Source organism: Gossypium hirsutum, chromosome D09 (assembly GCF_007990345.1).
Source record: "Gossypium hirsutum isolate 1008001.06 chromosome D09, Gossypium_hirsutum_v2.1, whole genome shotgun sequence".
Lineage (NCBI taxonomy): Eukaryota > Viridiplantae > Streptophyta > Magnoliopsida > Malvales > Malvaceae > Gossypium > Gossypium hirsutum.
This window is the reverse complement of record NC_053445.1, coordinates 50,640,818-50,660,138: the sequence shown is the minus strand read 5'-3', so window position 1 is coordinate 50,660,138 and position 19,321 is coordinate 50,640,818. Positions and strand designations below refer to the sequence as shown.

The 19,321-nt window shown below is 32.0% G+C and overlaps 3 protein-coding genes across 4 annotated transcripts; 1 reads left to right on the top strand and 2 right to left on the bottom strand.

Moving 5' to 3' along the window:
• Positions 1-2,103: 2,103 nt before the first annotated feature.
• On the top strand, positions 2,104-4,959 carry LOC107890500 (serine hydroxymethyltransferase 4). The gene is made up of 4 exons (XM_016814963.2): positions 2,104-2,836; positions 3,454-3,844; positions 3,931-4,032; positions 4,398-4,959. The coding sequence occupies exons 1-4, from the start codon at positions 2,159-2,161 to the stop codon at positions 4,640-4,642; spliced, it is 1,416 nt and encodes a 471-aa protein (XP_016670452.1). The 5' UTR covers positions 2,104-2,158; the 3' UTR covers positions 4,643-4,959.
• A 280-nt stretch (positions 4,960-5,239) lies between these two features.
• On the bottom strand, positions 5,240-7,128 carry LOC107890501 (60S ribosomal protein L6, mitochondrial). 2 transcript variants are annotated; one of them, XM_016814964.2, is made up of 3 exons: positions 6,971-7,128; positions 6,715-6,838; positions 5,240-5,749 (listed from the first exon to the last, which is right to left on the bottom strand). In XM_016814964.2, exon 3 carries the CDS (start codon positions 5,728-5,730, stop codon positions 5,422-5,424), a length of 309 nt encoding a protein of 102 aa, XP_016670453.1. In that variant the 5' UTR covers positions 5,731-5,749; positions 6,715-6,838; positions 6,971-7,128; the 3' UTR covers positions 5,240-5,421. The 2 variants fall into 2 exon arrangements, with proteins under 2 accessions (XP_016670453.1, XP_016670454.1); XM_016814965.2 differs by lacking the exon at positions 6,715-6,838 and having other exon boundaries at positions 6,971-7,126.
• A 1,752-nt stretch (positions 7,129-8,880) lies between these two features.
• Positions 8,881-13,533, bottom strand: LOC107890499 (methylenetetrahydrofolate reductase 2). Its single transcript, XM_016814962.2, has 12 exons — positions 13,247-13,533; positions 12,497-12,941; positions 12,354-12,414; positions 12,201-12,283; positions 11,947-12,120; positions 11,304-11,477; positions 10,790-10,890; positions 10,565-10,676; positions 10,132-10,212; positions 9,846-10,023; positions 9,329-9,663; positions 8,881-9,128 (listed from the first exon to the last, which is right to left on the bottom strand). The coding sequence occupies exons 2-12, from the start codon at positions 12,899-12,901 to the stop codon at positions 9,045-9,047; spliced, it is 1,788 nt and encodes a 595-aa protein (XP_016670451.2). The 5' UTR covers positions 12,902-12,941; positions 13,247-13,533; the 3' UTR covers positions 8,881-9,044.
• Between the last annotated feature and the right edge of the window lie 5,788 nt (positions 13,534-19,321).

Here is a 19,321-nt window from a genome sequence, read left to right as displayed (position 1 = left end):
AAAAAAAAAAAGAAAGAAAAAGAGAAATAAGAAATTGTGTTCCCCCACCCCCTGTATTTTGTATTTATATGAATTGCTATAATTTATATTTGATTATTCACAGAAAAAAAATATTTTTATTTTATTTTAAAATAATTTATTTGAAGTAAATAAATTCATTCCTGGGTTAATTTAAGAGTTACATCCAACAAATTAGAAAAAGTCTAATATATTTTTATTTTTATTTAAAATTATGCATTTGAAGGGTTTGATCTGTATTTTTTTTTTGTTTTAAAGAATTATAATAAATTTAATTTTTATAATTAACCAAAATTAAAAGAATAATACTTACTTAATAATATTTAATTTAAAATTATTTATTATTGAAAATTGAAAATTCCCTCACACTAGCAAGGATTTAATACCAACATATATATATATGGTTCATTCATTATTTTGAAGCATTTAAAAAAATCAGTAAAATTAAAATCTGTAAATAATATTAAGAAAAGGATTTTCAGGTATAAAATTTAAATCATGAGTTATTCTGATGTTCTTTTTTTCAGACCTTTTTTCTTTTTTCTCATTATGATAATTTTAGGTAAATTCAAGGCCGATGACTTGCTTTTCAAATGTCTTTTCCCCCTATCATATGTCAACACATCATATATGTAAAGGAAAAATATTAATTATTTCTTAAATTTATATTTAAATATTTTTTGAATTTTTAAATAAAAATATGGTATTTTAAATATTATTTATTTATTCTCAACTATCAATTTTTTTTAAACCAAGTTCACTATTATGTTTGATACATTGACATCATGCAGTAAGTTCATAGGTTCAGTAAACCAAATGCAACTTGCTAAAATATATAATATATTAAATTATTTATTAATGATCTGTCATGGAATATTCACTAATAGGATATAAACTTTGTTGAGAAGAATGACTCTTTCATTTCTATATAAGTTTTTAAAGTGTTGTTGATTAAATAGTCGGTCGTACTTCAATAGTTGAATAACGATTTTGTCTTTTGTATTTTATCAAGAGTTAACTTATCCTAAGTGGTTGCCTGCTGGTCTGGTTCATAGAGTTTGGAACGTCTCATTTGTTAGACTGCAAAGCTTAAGGAGTCATTGACATGTAATAATTATGGAGCTCAGTGCATGCAATGAGACTTGAACCATCAATCTAAAGCTTATAACCCACGTATCATGATTGTTGAATGTACCCAAAGCACTTCAAAACTTCAAATCAACAATGTTGGAAGAATCGATCAACTATTGATTCTTAATTTACTAGATTGAACAATATTAATAAAAAAATTATAAAATATTAATAAAGTATATAAAAATTCATAACAAGTTGAATTGTCGATTTGATCTCCGAAAAATTAATATAAATAAATTAATTGTATTATATATGAATTAAATAATAATCTTAATTTGAGTTCTAAAATAAAAAATCTATATATTGTAAGTGTTAGGATAATATTTTTGCTTTGATAGAATCATGTTTAAGGCAATTTTAACATATTTAAAAAATATTTTATATAAAGAACACTGTTAATAAAATAACAATCTTTTATCATATTTATGGAAAAGAAGCATGAAAAGTTTGCATAAACAATTAAATTAAAATATTATTTATAAATTTATCCAATCATATTTAATAAATTAATTTTTTTATTATCACATAATAATTAATAATATATTGATAAATTATTAATCTAATGTCAATTTAGCAATAGAATGAGGAATAAAAAATATTCTCGTCGGTTCAAAAATTAATTTTTAATTATCATTTTGGTTATTATCACATAATAACTAGTAATATAACAATAAAAGATATTAATATGGGTTAAAGAAATTAAACTCGTGCATGGGCCACTTATTTTTTATTATTTAATATGTTGAATTCCAATCCAATTCTATAACATTGTATATTAGAGAACATTTTGATCGAGTAAAGTATTTAAATTTTATAATTAAATTTATTAAAATTTTAGTTTGAGACATGCTGAACCGAACCGAACCGAACACAGCCTGAACCGAGGCGGTCTGCCACCAACCCCAATCAAACACTTCTATAAATACCAAAACAAAACCACCCCTTCTTTGCCACCAATCTTCACCATCTTCGCCCCCTCCCGGTTCCATTTCTCTTAACGAAAAAAATGGATCCAGTTAACACATGGGGCAACTCCCCCCTTGAATCCGTCGACCCAGAAATGCATGACCTCATCGAGAAAGAGAAGCGCCGTCAATGCCGCGGCATCGAGCTCATCGCTTCCGAGAACTTCACTTCCTTCGCCGTTATCGAAGCCCTCGGCAGTGCCCTCACCAACAAGTACTCCGAGGGCATGCCCGGTAACCGTTACTACGGTGGCAACGAATTCATCGACGAGATCGAGAATCTCTGCAGGTCTCGCGCTTTGCAGGCTTTTCATCTCGACCCCACTAAGTGGGGTGTCAATGTGCAGCCGTACTCCGGTTCTCCGGCTAACTTCGCTGCTTACACGGCGGTTTTAGAGCCGCATGATCGGATCATGGGGCTGGATTTACCCTCCGGTGGTCATTTAACTCATGGGTATTATACCTCTGGTGGGAAGAAGATCTCTGCTACTTCAATTTACTTTGAGAGTTTGCCTTATAAGGTGAACCCCAGCAATGGGTACCTCGACTACGATAAGTTGGAAGAAAAGGCATTGGATTTTAGGCCTAAGCTTATCATTTGCGGTGGCAGTGCTTATCCTAGGGACTGGGATTACGCTAAATTCAGGGCTGTTGCGGATAAATGCGGGGCTCTTTTGATGTGCGATATGGCTCACATTAGCGGCCTCGTTGCTGCTCAGGTATTTTGGTTTTCTTTGATCTTTCTTGTTGTTAATTGGTGGTGTTCGATCTGGGTTTTTAGTTAGTATTTCAATGCTTTCTTTGATATTAAAATTTCATGAATTTGATCTCGGGTTTATGATATTTAGACTGGTTTTCCATAATTCAAGATCTAAAGGCTTGTTTTAATTTTTATGAGACGTTTTCTGCACTGTAATCATAGCTTATAAGCATTTTCTGGTTTGGAGATCCAATATTGGAATGGATTTTATGAATTTAAAGTGTTTTGATTAAACATGAATCACCTCTAAGAATCCTTATTGCGGGTTAGCTTCATGCTTGGATTCTAAGAAAATCTTATGGCTGTAATAATTGGAGATAAGGGAGGAAAATGTGAGTGGATCTAAACATGAATTCACATGCTTTTACACTTTTCACATGTAAAATATGATCTCATATAATCTCTGTTTTGACATGAAGTTTATTAGATTATCATGAATTACAAAATTTCATATCTTATCCGATCAGTATTTCGGCATTATTAGGTTACTTTACGTAGTAGTTCTTGATTTTCCGGCCTCCTCATTTTTCCCTCTTACGGGGTGTTGAATTCGTTTTGGCTTTATTGTTTGAGTAGGAGGCGGCAAATCCATTTGAGTTCTGTGACCTTGTTACAACCACCACCCACAAGAGCTTGAGGGGTCCTAGGGCCGGTATGATCTTCTACCGCAAAGGACCAAAGCCCCCAAAGAAGGGCCAACCTGAAGGTGCGGTGTATGATTTTGAAGACAAAATCAATTTTGCGGTTTTCCCATCCCTTCAGGGTGGTCCGCACAATCACCAGATTGGTGCTTTGGCTGTTGCCTTGAAACAATCCATGTCACCCGGGTTCAAGGCTTACGCTAAACAAGTTAAGGCCAATGCAGTTGCCATTGGAAAGTACCTTATGAGCAAAGGATACCAGCTTGTTACAGGAGGAACCGAGAACCACCTTGTTCTTTGGGATCTCCGACCTCTTGGATTGACTGGTATGTCAATGGAATCACTTGGCCTTACGGTTATTGGTTAATTGCCTTTTGATTCAATTCTGATTGTTTTCTCATTGTTCTTACAGGCAACAAGGTTGAGAAACTTTGTGACCTGTGCAGTATCACCGTCAACAAGAATGCTGTATTTGGTGACAGCAGTGCGTTGGCACCTGGAGGAGTACGAATTGGTGAGACTTGCTGTATTAATCAATTTCCTAATCTAGAATCACTGTGGATCATCGAATTTTCTAGAGCTTTTACATTTCTTGTAAAAGATCGGGTTTAACACAGAAGTGGCTTGGAATGACTTGTGATTTATCTTGTGTGTTTCGATGTTCACGACTTTATGTGTAGTTTGTTTATGCATAGTTTAGAAACAGAAAGATAACTTTGAAGTTGTTTTCTATGCATCTTCCCTTGAGTGCTGCTTATCGGTTTTCGTCTTAGGTAGTGAGGGGTGGCCTAACTCGTACAAGCTTGGTAAATTTTTTTCGCTAAAATGGTCCAATTTGGTTTGATGCCGATACATGATGATGCTAATTGCTGTCAACAGGTACCCCTGCCATGACTTCGAGAGGTTTGGTTGAGAAAGACTTCGAACAGATAGGTGAGTTCCTCCACCGAGCGGTGACCATGACCTTGGACATCCAAAAGCAGTACGGAAAGCTCTTGAAGGACTTCAACAAAGGTTTGGAGAACAACAAGGAGATCGAAAAGCTGAAGGCTGATGTTGAAAAGTTTGCATCCTCATTTGACATGCCGGGTTTCAAGATGTCCGAAATGAAGTACAAGAATTAGATCTTATATATATTTATGGTTTTATTCATGCTTATTGCTATTATTATCAGCATATGTGTCATCTGGAAATTTGTCTCTGCTGATTTCCAAGGAGTTGAAGTTAGAAAAAAAAATTGGAAAAGAAAATGAAGTAAAGGCTTCCATCTATGGTATGTTTTTTTCAAGTTTTTTAAGCCCATCACTTGTGAGAGCTTCCATAAAACCTATGTAACAATTTTATATATTGTTTTTGTGGCTGGAAAGTTTAGGGTTTTAATTACCAATAAACGAGAAATTTGGGTTTATAATTGGTAAATAAAAGGGTCATCTTTTGCAAATCATCTCTGTATTATTATTTGCACGGAGTTGTTTTATTTATGCTTTCAATTCTGCAGCTACATATACGAGTATGTGTTCCGGATTCAGGTATACTAGCTTCAAATACAGAAACTAACATTCGGTGGAACATGTGTCTAACACAAATATACTCGAGTCTCATGCTCTACGCCCATATCCGAACAATTGTCCAGAAAAATCGGAAACATAACCTCAAACTCCATAAGTCTGGAAAAATAACCAGCTTTAGAATCACTTATCATCCAATTTTGATTCAGAAAATAATCGATCAAACACATCAAAATAAGTGGTTTATTGAAGACAATGACCCTAAAATTTTGTTGAACAGATGTTATAGGTTCCAACATGCCTACATTGTTTGGGTATTCAACCAAGTTAATACAAAATGAGACACTGCAATACCACTAACAAAAAGGCAAGTAAAAATCAAGCACTTCAACAAATCATTTTGATTTTTTACCTTGTTTTTTCTTGATAACTTCATCAATGTACATTATACCTTTGCCTTTGTAAACTTCTGGAGGCTTGCAACTTCGAACTGTAGAGGCAAATTGATGCACCCTTTGCTTGTCGAGTCCAGTGCAGCAAACAACATTGTTTTTGAAGCAGAAAACGCGGACGGCAGGAGGAACGGGGAGTTCAACCTCATGACTGTATCCTAGTTTCAGAAATAAGAGTCTTCCCTCGGCTTCAGCTCTGGCTTTGTAACCAACTCCGACGATTTTAAGAAAGCGAAAGAATTTAGCTTCCATGATGATCAAAATCAACAACCTGAACAAGTGATAGTCATATAAAAACCCACTGAAAAGAAAAAAACAAATATTCATTCAAAGGAAGTAAAAGTAGGGATAACAACAATTAGGATATCCGTATTCTAACCCGGTTATTTTTCATGCTATCCGAATCCGATAAATACATGGTTTACTGTTTAAACTTTGCCACCCTCTCCCTACCCCAATAGTTTCAGCAATACCCGTTCAAATACTTGATTGCAAAGTCAAAGTTCCGACACAGAAACTAATTAATGGGTTCTCTATTATTTGACCTAAACCCGATCCTGAAACGGAATTCAAGCAAAAGGATAGTTGTCCAAGGATCTTAAGATGTACTCATAGTAAGATGTAAATGAGACACCAGTGAACACAAGCTACTCAAGTTCAATTTGCAAAAAATTGAATTTGTCTCAATCATTAGCAAGTTAGCTTAAGTTATGGTATGGGCCGAATTTGAACACCCTAATACGTTAGGCGAGTAACTTGTGAGTCTAATCGGGTCTTTTCTATTCTTTATTAGTACTGAAAAATCTCAATTCTAACTTAAATTCAAGTTCAACCGTAAGTAATCAGATTTGAAATTGAGCATAAGAATCAGACTCAAGCGAGATTAATCAATTCTAACAGTAAAAGTTCAAGGTCTAAAAATGGAACTCGACTAAGCTCAAGCTTCACTTAAACTTAAGCTTCTTATGGCTTGAGCTTGCCTCGATTCAAAAGCACCATAAGCAGGTGCAAAGGCATCCAAGCAACAACCAGAGCTCCTGAATTGTCAAAGGATCTTAATGTAAAAATAGCAATGACAGGGCAAAGGCAAGTTCACAGATAAGATATAATTCAAAAAATAAATACTTTAAAGAGTTAAATTAATGGCATTTCAACAAAGGTGAAACTAAGTCCAGATTTCATAAAAAAAAATTACATCATTTTGACATCAATACTAGGGTTTTCAAAAAGTGGTACCCGCTAAAGACCTCAACAGCGGTGAGGGAAAAAATCACATCAATGGCAGCAAATCGCGGCCCCAAATAGCAGTGTAAGGAGAAAAAACGGCGATAATAGTCTGCTATTTCAACTAATCCCGTGGCTTTTAAAAAAAATCGATGAGATAGAGTAGCAAGAAGTAGGATCGAAAACAGAAAACATAGCAAAGAGTAAATAACTCAAAATCTAAAGTAGAAATCAATCCTCAAAATACGTTTAGGGTTTCAATATTTACCTTATTTAATTTGCTGGGTCTGTCGGAAACTTGAATGCAATAGAGGGATTAAGATCAGCCACTGGAGGAAGCTGGGACAGAGTGGTGGCGGCGGGGATGCGTAAGAGAGATGAGAAGAGGTATTGAATTTTTAAAGGAATTTTTTTTAGATAAACTCTAGCATAATTTTATTTGGATATTAATACAAGTTAAATTTATATGATTTAAATATAATTATTTTTTCTGTTAAAAAATGTAATTATTATTTAAATAGTTTATTATATTAATTTATTATTGGTTAAATTCCATTAATCACCACTAAATTTTGATTAAATTAATTTTTTGATCACTGAACTTTAAAAACTTTCAAAAATTAAGTAATTGTTTAATTAGCTATATCGAATACTCATCCATCAACTTCGTTACTCCGGTAATGAAAGATGACATGGTACATTAATTCAATAGATTGATAATTAATTTCATCTTTTAATTATAATTAAATTATGATTGTGATAATTTTAATTTTTTTTCCGTATTAATAATTCTAAAAGAATAAAATATTAAAACATTTCATGAAAAATAAAATCATAATTTATTTTTTAGAATTATAATTTTTTTTGAAATAATAATTATATGAAAAATTAATAGACTTGTAATACCAATTAAAATGAGTTATGTGAAATCTCCAACTATTTAAAATGTGACACACGAGATTCATGTTTATTGAAATTAAAAAATATATATTCCAAAAAAAACAAAAAAAAATATTTTAGTATTTAAAGAATTAAGAATTTTTTGTAGAAATTATATATATGGCAAGTCTTTCAAATTACTACAATTTTTCTATTTTTTTCCCAAATTTTCGAGTTAAACTTTTCCAAAATTTCGATTTTTAGTTTTTTTTTTATTACTTAAACTCAATCAATCCTTCAAATAATAGCTGTTGGTATAACATACATCATGGAGATACAAATGAGAGAGTGGTAGTTAATGCAGAGGTAGGTTCACTCAGTCGGATAGAGGGCTAGAGGTAGTAAATACTAGTGGTGACTAGAGTGCTAAGGTTGAGAATTGAAGGTTTGTTGACAGAGTATTGGTTTAGTATCTAAGGGGAGTTGATTTCTTCTTCATCGTTGTTGAGGCTGAGGGTATTTATAAGCGGGGTCCCGTATAAGGTGATATTAACGTGTTAGACTTATCATCTAACAATCATTACGAAACGTATGAGGTGGACTTATCATTTAACAATCATTACGAAACGCGTGAGGTGGATGTCTTTGATGGGACGAGAAAATCTAATGAAAGCTTGGAGACTTGGATGACAAATGACTCACACTTATTCGAATGATGATTTTGGAAAGGAGACTTGTAGGTGACCTCATGATTTGCTTGCAATTGATTTACTGTGGCAAATCTAGAGGAGGGCGGCCTTAGAATGTAAAATTGTTATTTAAGCACTTAAAATTTTTTAAAAATTTTAAATTAGTAAAGGTAAATTTATACTTTACGCCCTAAAATTATAAAAATTCGATTTAATCCTTTAAAACTTATAAAGATATAGATTATAAAAAATTAAAATTTCATTCGGCCCCCCCTAAAAGATTGTTCTGGCTTCGCCCCTATTGGTTTACTCGTAGATTTAAAATATTATAAATATATTTCGAGCTTTTTTGAATAAATTTCATGTTTCAGTTGTTTTTGCATATTAATTTATTTTACGTAAGTTGCATAGTTACTAGTTTTAAAAAAATAACTATGTTTGAATTCATGAAATATTTTGCATAATATTTAAATCGTACGACAATTTTCATGTGATTTTAGTCCACATTTTCATATGATTTCTTAGTTTATAAAGATGAGAAGCATTTAAATCTAAAATGTCGAAAATAAACATAAACATTTAATGTACAGCAAAATTTACGATCTCTATCTGAAGATATAAATTCTCTTTATATAGTCATTATTACAAATAAAGTTACAATTGAAAATTCAACCACGAAGAGACAATAATAAAGGAGAAAGACACCATAAACATTAAATCATAAGCATAAGTGGAACACTGCACTGCAGCATAATAATATCTCAAATCTCATCTTCAAAGATCTTCAAAAACACCAAAAATATTACCATCCATGTAATTGTTATCTACCAAGCTCACCAAATAGTAGCTGCTCTGAATCTGCAACAACAAAGAAGCATCATTATTAGACAATGTTTACTCGAATTCCGAGATGTATGTATCCAACTCGTGCATATATTTGAATAATCCTACTCCCCCTACTCGTGTCCAAATATTACGTTTAGACCTAGTAGCAATTGAAGTGCAAGAGTGAGCAGCAAAGTAGACCAATTATTGTATGTTCATTAGCTAACACAAACCTCTTCGAGCAAATTCTTAGAAGGATCACCATCTGGGTACAAGGTGGACCATGATCGAGACCAGATTTCAAATGCTTCGTCCTTCCACACCACAAAACTGGCAGGATCCACCACAGTTGGTTGGATTATTTCTTTAGCAGGGAAGGCTCCCCAAGTTACTGCATTCACATCTGTGAGGCCAATGTTTGATAACAAATTCCCCTTTTTGTTGACAGCAACATAGGTCAATGATGAAAAGGAATTGCAATTTTTCACTAGTGCATCTAATTTATCCAGTGAGCAGAAAAACTCGAGGTAAGCCTTCTGGTAAACGTACCCTCCTGGGCCACCCCAACCTGCAAGCCATCATAAGAGAATGAGTTAGAGCCAACATAGCGCCGGCTTTTACAACAAGAAGTCAAAGCTAAGGGAAGAAGGTGGAGAACTCAAGGAGTTGGGCAAACCACCATGCTTAACCTGAACACACACGCACATTATATATAAACTATCTATAAACCAGTCAGATACTTATACTTACCGACAGATGGAGAATCAGAGCGTTCCCCATTGACGGCTGGTTGGCTATTGATGGTAAGGAAGCCCTTCAAATTGATCTTTCCTAGCTGTTCATGTATGATCTTTGTCTCTGGCTGAAGACCATCCAACTCGGACCAAGGGCTACTTCTCAACTTACCCAGACAATGGTTTTTAAATTTCTGATAAACCCGAATTCCAGAATAATAATATCATGATTAAATCCGGTTGAATTAAAAAGAGGGAAGAGAAGAGAAAAGACCAAATAGATTCCAAGCTAGAAATTTCACCTCTTGAATGTCATCAATGCTTTTCAAAGGAGTAGCCCATTCTTCCTGAAGTTTCTTGTCACGTGCACGGGGCCTCATGAACTATAGAGAAATTAAATCACTTTGGTCATACACAGGTTATATCATCAAAAAGAGGAAGTAGAGAGGATATTTCACCAATAAACAAAAGTTCGCATTATCACCACTAGAGCATAAAAGGATAAAATAAATTCATCTGTATGAATATAGAGGTGTTGTCATAAATTCATCAAAATTTGGTGTTTCCTATCAATGAAAGAATATGACACATCAGGTTGTTTTTGAGAAAACCAAGATTGAACCAGAAAGTAATTGCAGTTGCACTTCCTCCAAGAGATATTGAATGGATAAAAAATTATTTGAATGTCATCAATAAGAAAAAAAGAAAAGTGCAAAATTCAACCATTTTGTATACCTGATAGTCGGATAGTGCACCATACGATGGATTTCGAGAATCACCCCATCGCCCCTGTGGGTACTGATCCCAACCAATAGTCCTAGATAAGTAACTCTTTGGACGGTTAGCCCTGCCATCATTAGCCATTAAGATCAGATATCCAGGAATGTTCACATTATAGTACAAACCAGTAAACTGCAGGTATCTAGCCAAGAAATGGGATGATCAACATTTATCACATACCAAAATATTGGGCGAACATCTTCCTTAACACGGAAGACATTTGCAGGGCGTCTCCAAGGTAAAGACCTAGAAATTTTGGACTCTTCAATCAGTCCAAGGTTCTGCCAACAAAAGCCTTTAATTAGTATGGGCAAATAAATCATAATGAATAACAATGTACTACATGAAATTTGTAAGTAAATCCCAAACTTGCATGTCTTTGCTTTCCTTCATTATTTCAACTGATATTTACTTAATTATTTAAAATAAATCTATGAAAAAGTATGACACTGAGACCAATAGATAATTCAATATTCTTTTCTTCAATAAGCGAACAAAAACATAACCTTCGCAAGTCTTCATTGACCCTATAATTATGAACATTCAATTTGAGGAAGCAAGTAACCATGAACTCAACATATTTATTCAAGATTTTTCTTTTAAAATTTCAAAGTTCAAGAAGTCAAATGATATTCAGTAATAAAATCTTTAACATGCAAAAGTAATGATGAAATATATGGTAATATGAACCAACCATTAGTATAGCTAATGCAGATTTCTCCATGTTTAATGTATAAAGGTGCAACGTCTTAATCCCATGGGCTAAAATCTTGCGGCACATTTCTGTTCCGAGGTGGATTCCATAGGATTTGACAGCTTCATCATTGTCCTTGATAGGCTCTAAGGCAGCAGTGACCTCATCCGGTATCTACAATAAGCCATCAAATGTCAATGTTACATTTGAAAAGTATTAAAGGAAGTAAACCACCAAATAGCCTTTCATATTCAGTCTTCTAAACAAACATAATGAGCATATTCAATCTCAGGCTAAAGAACAAAACAGTCCAAACATTGCATTATGATTACATGGGACACCCTTTTCATCATGTGAAAAATTTACCGAGGAAATGCTAGCATTATTTTTCCGTAAGCATGGGTTTACCTCAACAAGATCTCCACTGATTGGAGAATTATTTGAAAAACTAGCTAGTAATCTTTGCAAAATGAATTCGGGAAAGTATAATACTCAACTAGTACATGCACCTTGTCGATAAAATTTATGATCCGATAAGTCCCTAAACAAAATTTTCTCAAACTAAAAGGAAACACAGGACAAGTGCATGATAATTATGAAAATGTTTGTTATGAAAAGTGAAACAGGTTATATAACCACATACCTTAGTTTTGCAAAAGCCAGTCATTCGCACGAAACCCTTGTAGTTATTAATGGGCATAATACCAGGCACAATGGGACATGTAATTCCAATTTGGCGACAATCATTGACGAATTTGAGAAAGATATCAGTATCATAAAACAGTTGAGTAACAATAAGATCAGCTCCCGCATCAACCTACGGATTAAAGAGGTTTTAGAACAACAATTAAAAGTAGAAGAAAACTTTCAAATTAACCAATGAGTTAAAAGTAGAACCTTCTTCTTCAAGTAAGCAAGATCACTCTGATAAGCTTCCGGTGTTGCTACACCATTACTTCCAATAGCATCAGGATGAGCCTCTGTGCATAAAGAGAACACCATTAAAACAAGCCTATTTGTAGCAGACAACTAAAAGAAGATCAAAAGTACCTGGATAACCAGCAACTGTTATACCAAAGAAGTCACCATATTTAGCTCTAATATGTTTCACCTAGAGTATTATAACAAAACTTAGTAACATAATCCAAAAAACCAATGAAGAACACAGTAAAAAAGAACACAAGGGTGTTTACCAAATCGAGGGCACAAGAGAAGCCGCCTTCGACTTGAACAAACTTGTCCTGACCATGAGGAGGGTCACCTCTAAGGGCAAGAACATTTTGAATGCCATTAGACTTAATGGTCTCAAGAGCATGGTCAATTTTCTCAACAGGCATGTTGGTGCAAGTGAGATGCATCATTGTTTCCACACATATCATGTTTTGCATCTTGTTAGCAATGTCCAAAGTGAGATCCGCAGTGGAACCACCAGCACCCCATGTGATGTCACAAAAAGATGGATTATGAGCCACCATTCGATCCATTCTCTCAAACAGGTTGTCCACTCCATCCTCAGTCTTTGGAGGGAAGAACTCAAAGGAAAAAACCACTTTCCCTTGGTCCTGTGAGAAAGACTGGATCTTATCTATCACCTTCATTTTTTTTAATCGGATCTGGGACTCTCAGTTCCGGCAACAGCTGCAAAAAGTGAAATTCAATAACTAAAAATCAAAACCCAGTTTTTTTTAAGACATAGACAAGGAAAAAACATCAAACCCAAACCCGAATCTGAATGAAAAACTGATAATTCAAAGATAAACCCAATTTTTCTAAAGATTGAAAAACATTATATCAATCATATATAAGTAGATCAGATCAGCTGAAACATAAATGAAATGCTAATACTAACAAGTTACATTGTCCCAAAATCATGGGGCAAAAATACAACATAAATGTGATCAAGAAATTTTCCCGGAAAATATGAAAGGGAAAGGAAAACTCACAAAAGGGGGGATCAAATGAGATGTGGAAGGCAGAGAATGGGTTTGGGAAATCGAGCTCGAAAGTATATATGAGAGGCGGAAGGAGGTTGGTATGAGTGAAATGACATTGTTGCCACTCAACAACCCAATAGCCAGTGTTAGCCCACCACACATACCAACTCCACGAGTGATACTTTCAACAATATGATTAAAGATATTACGAAAGAAAAACAAAAAATACCAACAGAAACAATATGAGATATTATCATAGGATGATCCAAATTCCACAAGCGTGTCCATTATTATTTAACCTTTACCAAACATGAACAGTGTCATATTTGATTTAGCTTCAAAACAGTGACAGTTGGCAGGGCTATTTCTGACCACAACCTTAAATTTCAACCATTTCATATCATACATATTTAAGTATAATTTATTTTTGTGCCAAGCAAGAGGCTCTCTTAAATTTTTACATTTTTTTTTCTATTATACTAAAAGATTGTTAATTAAAATGACTTAAAAAATAATATTATAATAACAAATCTGGAGTTAATATATTATCATGTTTACTGGTACAATAATATTTTTAACATATTAAAATAATATTTAATAATAGTTATTTAATATGTACACATTAATCATTATATTTATCATGTGCATAGGTACTAAATATTATAATAATAGTTTTTAATGTGTATAATATATTATCATAATAGTTATATTTAATATTTAATGGGTTATGTTGTATTAATAATACAGTTAAAAACAGTTATAATGATAAAATAAATTAAACATTTTGCCTTTTCTTTCTCCTCATAATGATTGCTTTTTGTTGATTTATGGGGGTGTTTTCATGTTGCAAGTCACTTGGGTCGATTTTGTTACATTCTTAGATGTTTGGACAGTGCTTTGATTTAGTTTAGATAATTAGATGATAATGGTCTTCTGTTGTGGGGTTTTAATTACTAATTTGAAGTAATTAGTGCTGGGCTTTTAGTTGACCGAAGGACTAGCTTTTAAATTTTAAGTTATTGTCAGCCTATTATTCTTGTTTTCTTTTTTTAACAATTTTATTATAAGAAAATAATACGCGTTGACGTACTCGAATCCATATCCTTCTGTATTGATAATAATGTCCATACTAATCGAGCCAAGACTCAATCGGCAACCATGTTTTTTAATTATACTCCAATGTGATTCCACATTTTTTAAAAAAATTACTTAATTAAACTTAAGTTTCTAGATTAATTAAGAAAATAAATATTCTTTTAGATATTAAACTATTATTGTAAAGCTTTGTGATAACATAATTTAATGTGTTTCACAAAAAAGATAACATTTTTTCGAATATGATTTTAAGAAAATTTAGTACACAGTGAAAAATATTTTCTACAGAATCATTCAAATATCGAAAAATGCCAAAAAATTTTAAAAATTATATTTTTGTTAAAATTTTTACACCAAACGAACATAACTCTAAATTTAAGTATATTTTGATTATCAATTCGAAAAAAAAAATCTATTTGCAACATATAGGTTGAATTTGTAATGAGCTCAATGCCTTGGCTAAGTACTTAAATATCAATTTTAGTTGAACAAAATCAAATAGGAAATCACTTCATTTTATTCGATTTAATTTTTTTAATAAGACAATTATAAAACTGACCGTAACAAAATTTAAAAAATGAATATAATAATAAATTAATTTTGATTGAAATGATAAAAGTTAAAATTATCTCAATGCCTTGGTTTTGAATTCCATTACATGTAAATATTTTTTAGATTTTATATATAAAAATAAAATTACCTTCAAAATGATATATACTTATTAAAATCTAGGGGCTTTTTATTCACTTTATCTCTTTTTCTTGATGCCATATACGATTCAATTGACAAAATATTTTTTTAATGGATATAATGGTAAAGGCCCATAATAGTTATCGAATGATAATTTAGGTACCTAATTCGACCAAAATTTAATTTGGTTCTTGATTTTTCTATATTAGTTTTTTATTTTGAACTTTTAGATTTATTTTCATAAAACAATGGTTTCTATCTATACCTTTTGAACATTACTTGGTAAAGTGCTACAAAGTTTTTTTTTTTATTTCAAGTAAATAAACAATAAATGAATAACTTTTATATGGTATCTAAAAAAATGTTTTTCATTTTTTTAAATATAAAAAAATTACTTTCACATTGTAAAAAATAAATTAATGATAAATTAATAAAAACAATATCGCGTTCAATTTAAGTAACATAAATCATCTGAACACTTTAATTTAGATGAATTTTCAGTTTTCTGGAATTTTCTTGCTTGCTATAAACCACACAATTTTTAATGAAAAGCTTGATTCATTCCACCTTGAAGCTCGATTTTCAAAAAATGAAAACAGGAAAAGCACATTTGCGTGATGGAGGCGGGTGAGAGCTAGAGGTGCTCATGGGCCCGGCCCGACGGCCCGCTCAAAATATGAGAGGGTTTGGGTAAAAATATAGGCCCGAAATATGGGCTTGGGCAAAAAAATGAGGCCCGATTAAAAAATGGGTTGGGCCTCGGGCACCACTTTTTTGGCCCGAGCCCGGCCCGGGCCCGGCCCAAATATAATAAATTTTTTTATTTTTAAAATTTTAAAATACTTTTAAAATACTTTTTTAAAAAAAATTTTAATTTTAAAATATTTTTAAAATAAATTTTTTTAAATTTTTAAAATAAATTTTTGGTATTTATTTAAAAAACGGGCCGGGCCGGGCCCGGGCTTATGAATTTTTTCCCAGGCCGGGCTTGGGCAAAATTCTAGACCCATATTTCCGGCAGGGCCGGGCCCGGGCCAAAATTTTTTCTGGGCCCGGCCCGAACTCGGCCCGGCCCATGAGCAGCTCTAGTGAGAGCCAATTTTCACATTATTGGTAATATAAAATAACCTAAGAAATCAAACGGTAATGAAAATTAATCTTTATATTACTAAATATTGACACTATTGATAATATAATTGTAGAATAATTATTTTTCTTAATTAATTTAAATCAATTAATAGATAAATAATAAAAATTATATTATTACTGATTAAAAATAAAATAATTATATGATAATATTAAATACTTTTTTTTCTAATTAATTAAATTAATAATAGATAAATAATAAATAAAATAGTTTAAATTTTTGTTGAACAATCAAAAGAAGAAAAATTATATTCTACAAAAACTCTCTTTTGTTCATGTGATTGGATCAAATAGAACAATTAAATTCTACCATAACTCTCTTTTATTCAATAAGTTAAAGAACTTGAAAAAATTCTAACGAACACCATAGCCGTTTTTGTAACACCCCTAACCCATATCTATTGCCAGAATAGGGTTATAGAGCATTACCTGAGTTTACAATTTAATTTAAAGACATTTCATTTCATCGAGCATCCATATTTAAAACCAAACAAAATCAAAACATCAATGAGGTAACGTTGGCCAATTTAACTTATACATGCTATTCAATGCATTATTCCCTTAACATACGCAAACTCAACATTCAAGTTAGTTCAACAGTTTCCATGTATCAATAATATATATACCGTGATTGATGAGCTCATCAATACCATGATTTTCATTTCCTTGTTATTTTTCCATATTTATCCCGCTGAACTACTTGGAATTTCGATGGATTTTCAGGGGTACACTTTAGTGTACAAATCCGGGTCCGTCAATTCATATTCATGTGCGCACATTTCCATTTCAGAGAGTACACTCCCGCGAATCTCATCATTGCAGCAGGATTACCAGTCCAGGCTAAATCCCCAATAATATAAACTCATAGAGTATTGTCGGGATTACCAGTCCAGGCTAAATTCAGACCCTCATTCGGATTACCCGTCCGGGCTAAATCTATTTTCCACATATTTTTCGGGAGGGCTATATCAAAATAGGATCACCCGTCCGAGCTAGATCATTTTTACTGTCAATTCCTTTTTAGAGATCAATCGAACATTTCTTCCATTCAACCGAGATTTCTTCCCCTTTTTATCAAATATATCAATATTTCATCAATTTTCATACAATGAACATTCAAATCATGTTCACATCAATAATAAGCATTTCAAGCATTTAAGAATATAATTCAAGTTACACGAACTTACCGGACTAAATTGCAGAAATACCAAAATTCAAGGACATTTTGATAATTTTACATTTTCCTCGAATTTCCACCCAATCTTGATCTAATTTAATATTTCATTCAATTTATTAATTTAAACAACAAAACAATTCATTTCATGCAATTTGGTCATTTTTTATATTTTTACAAAATTACCCTTAAAATTTTACTTTTATTCAATTTAGTCCCTCAACCTAAAACATGTAAATTAGCTATTTTAAAATAAACTCATATTAGCTGAATATTCACATATATTTTTCCTCCTCCTCCACTCCATTCCACGTCCTTGATATATACATAATACCACTATTTACTTGTTTACTCATAACAACCTATTCACTTGATTCATAGTCACTAAATTAATTATATCTTAAGATAAAGAACTCCGAATTGAGATCCGCAAATTTTATCTGAAACTAGACTCACATATCTTCTTACCATAAAATTTTTAGAATTTTTGGTTCAGCCAATAAGTACAGTTTATTCTTTAAAGTTTATCTGTTTCACTGTTTGACAGTTCTGACCCCTCTTCACTAAAAAATAATTATCTCTTTGTATAGAAGTTGGATGATGTTATTGTTTGTTTCTATTGAAAATAGACTCATTCATAATTTTAAACATATAAATTTAAGCCCCTATTAATTTTTATCCATTTTTTTATGATTTTCCAAAGTCAGAACAGGGGAACCCGAAATCATTCTGACCTTATCTCACAAAATTTATTATAACTCATGATTTACAATTCCATTGCTTACACCGTTTCTTCTATGAGAAATTAGACTCAATAAGATTTAATTCCATATTTTTTCATCTTTTAATTAAATTTCCACGATTTATGGTGATTTTTCAAATTTAACCTACTGATGCTGTCCTAAACTGTTTTTGTGCAAGATGTTGATAATCAAATTTATAACACCCTCCTTTCCTTTCTCTACAACATTTGCTATCAATTCCTCTTATTTCCCTTCACTAACATATCAAGAACATAGAACCTTATATAATAAAACCCTACATTAACATCAATTTCATACTTTTTCAATAATATCAAACTAAAAAATATATTGAAATCTTGATGTTCTTACCCTGCTCTATTGATTTCAATCTTTAACTTGATTTTCTCTCTCCTCCAGCCTCTGTTTCTTGAATCTAACTTGATATTCTAGCTCCCCATGGTCTCCTTATCAATTTTATCTCTTAGTGGCTATGGAAATTTCTTTGATTTCTAAGTAAAAATTTTTAGTGAGAGGACCAAATTGTAAATAAAAAAAGTTTCTTTCTTTCTTTTCTCTTCATATGTTGGAATGCATGGGAGAAGATGATTCATCATCATCTTTCTTCCATATATATATACTAAATAAAATAATAATAAAATAATAAAATATCATTTAAAAATCAAATTAAAATATTAATAAACTAATATTTATTTATTTATTTAATCTAAAATATATCCAACATCATCATTATTTTCTAGATTTCTCTTTCTTCTAATTGACCATTTTGCCCTTTAGATTTTTTAAAATTCCATCATTGAGTCATCACTTAATTTGGTAAAATTATAATTTAGTCCCTCATAATTATTCATCTATTCAATTTGGTCCCAATTCATCCATTTTCCTTAGTTTCTAGATTATTTCACTCTTAAAATATTTACACTGTTAGTCCTTCAACTTTTTCATATTTACACTTTAACCCCTCAAATTTTGAGTATTTACTCTTGGGTAACAAAACTTTTCTCACTTTTGCAATTTAATCATTTCTTTAAATAATATGTCATAATATACTTCAATGTTGTCATAACTCAAAATTCTCATTTTTGTCACTTTATTTCCTTACTATATCAAAGATAATATCTGTAAAAATTTTCGGGGTATTACAGTTTTGAAGAAAAATCATCTTCCGAATCAGTACAACCATAGAGAAGAAGTCAAAAGCCATTTATGAAAAAAGAC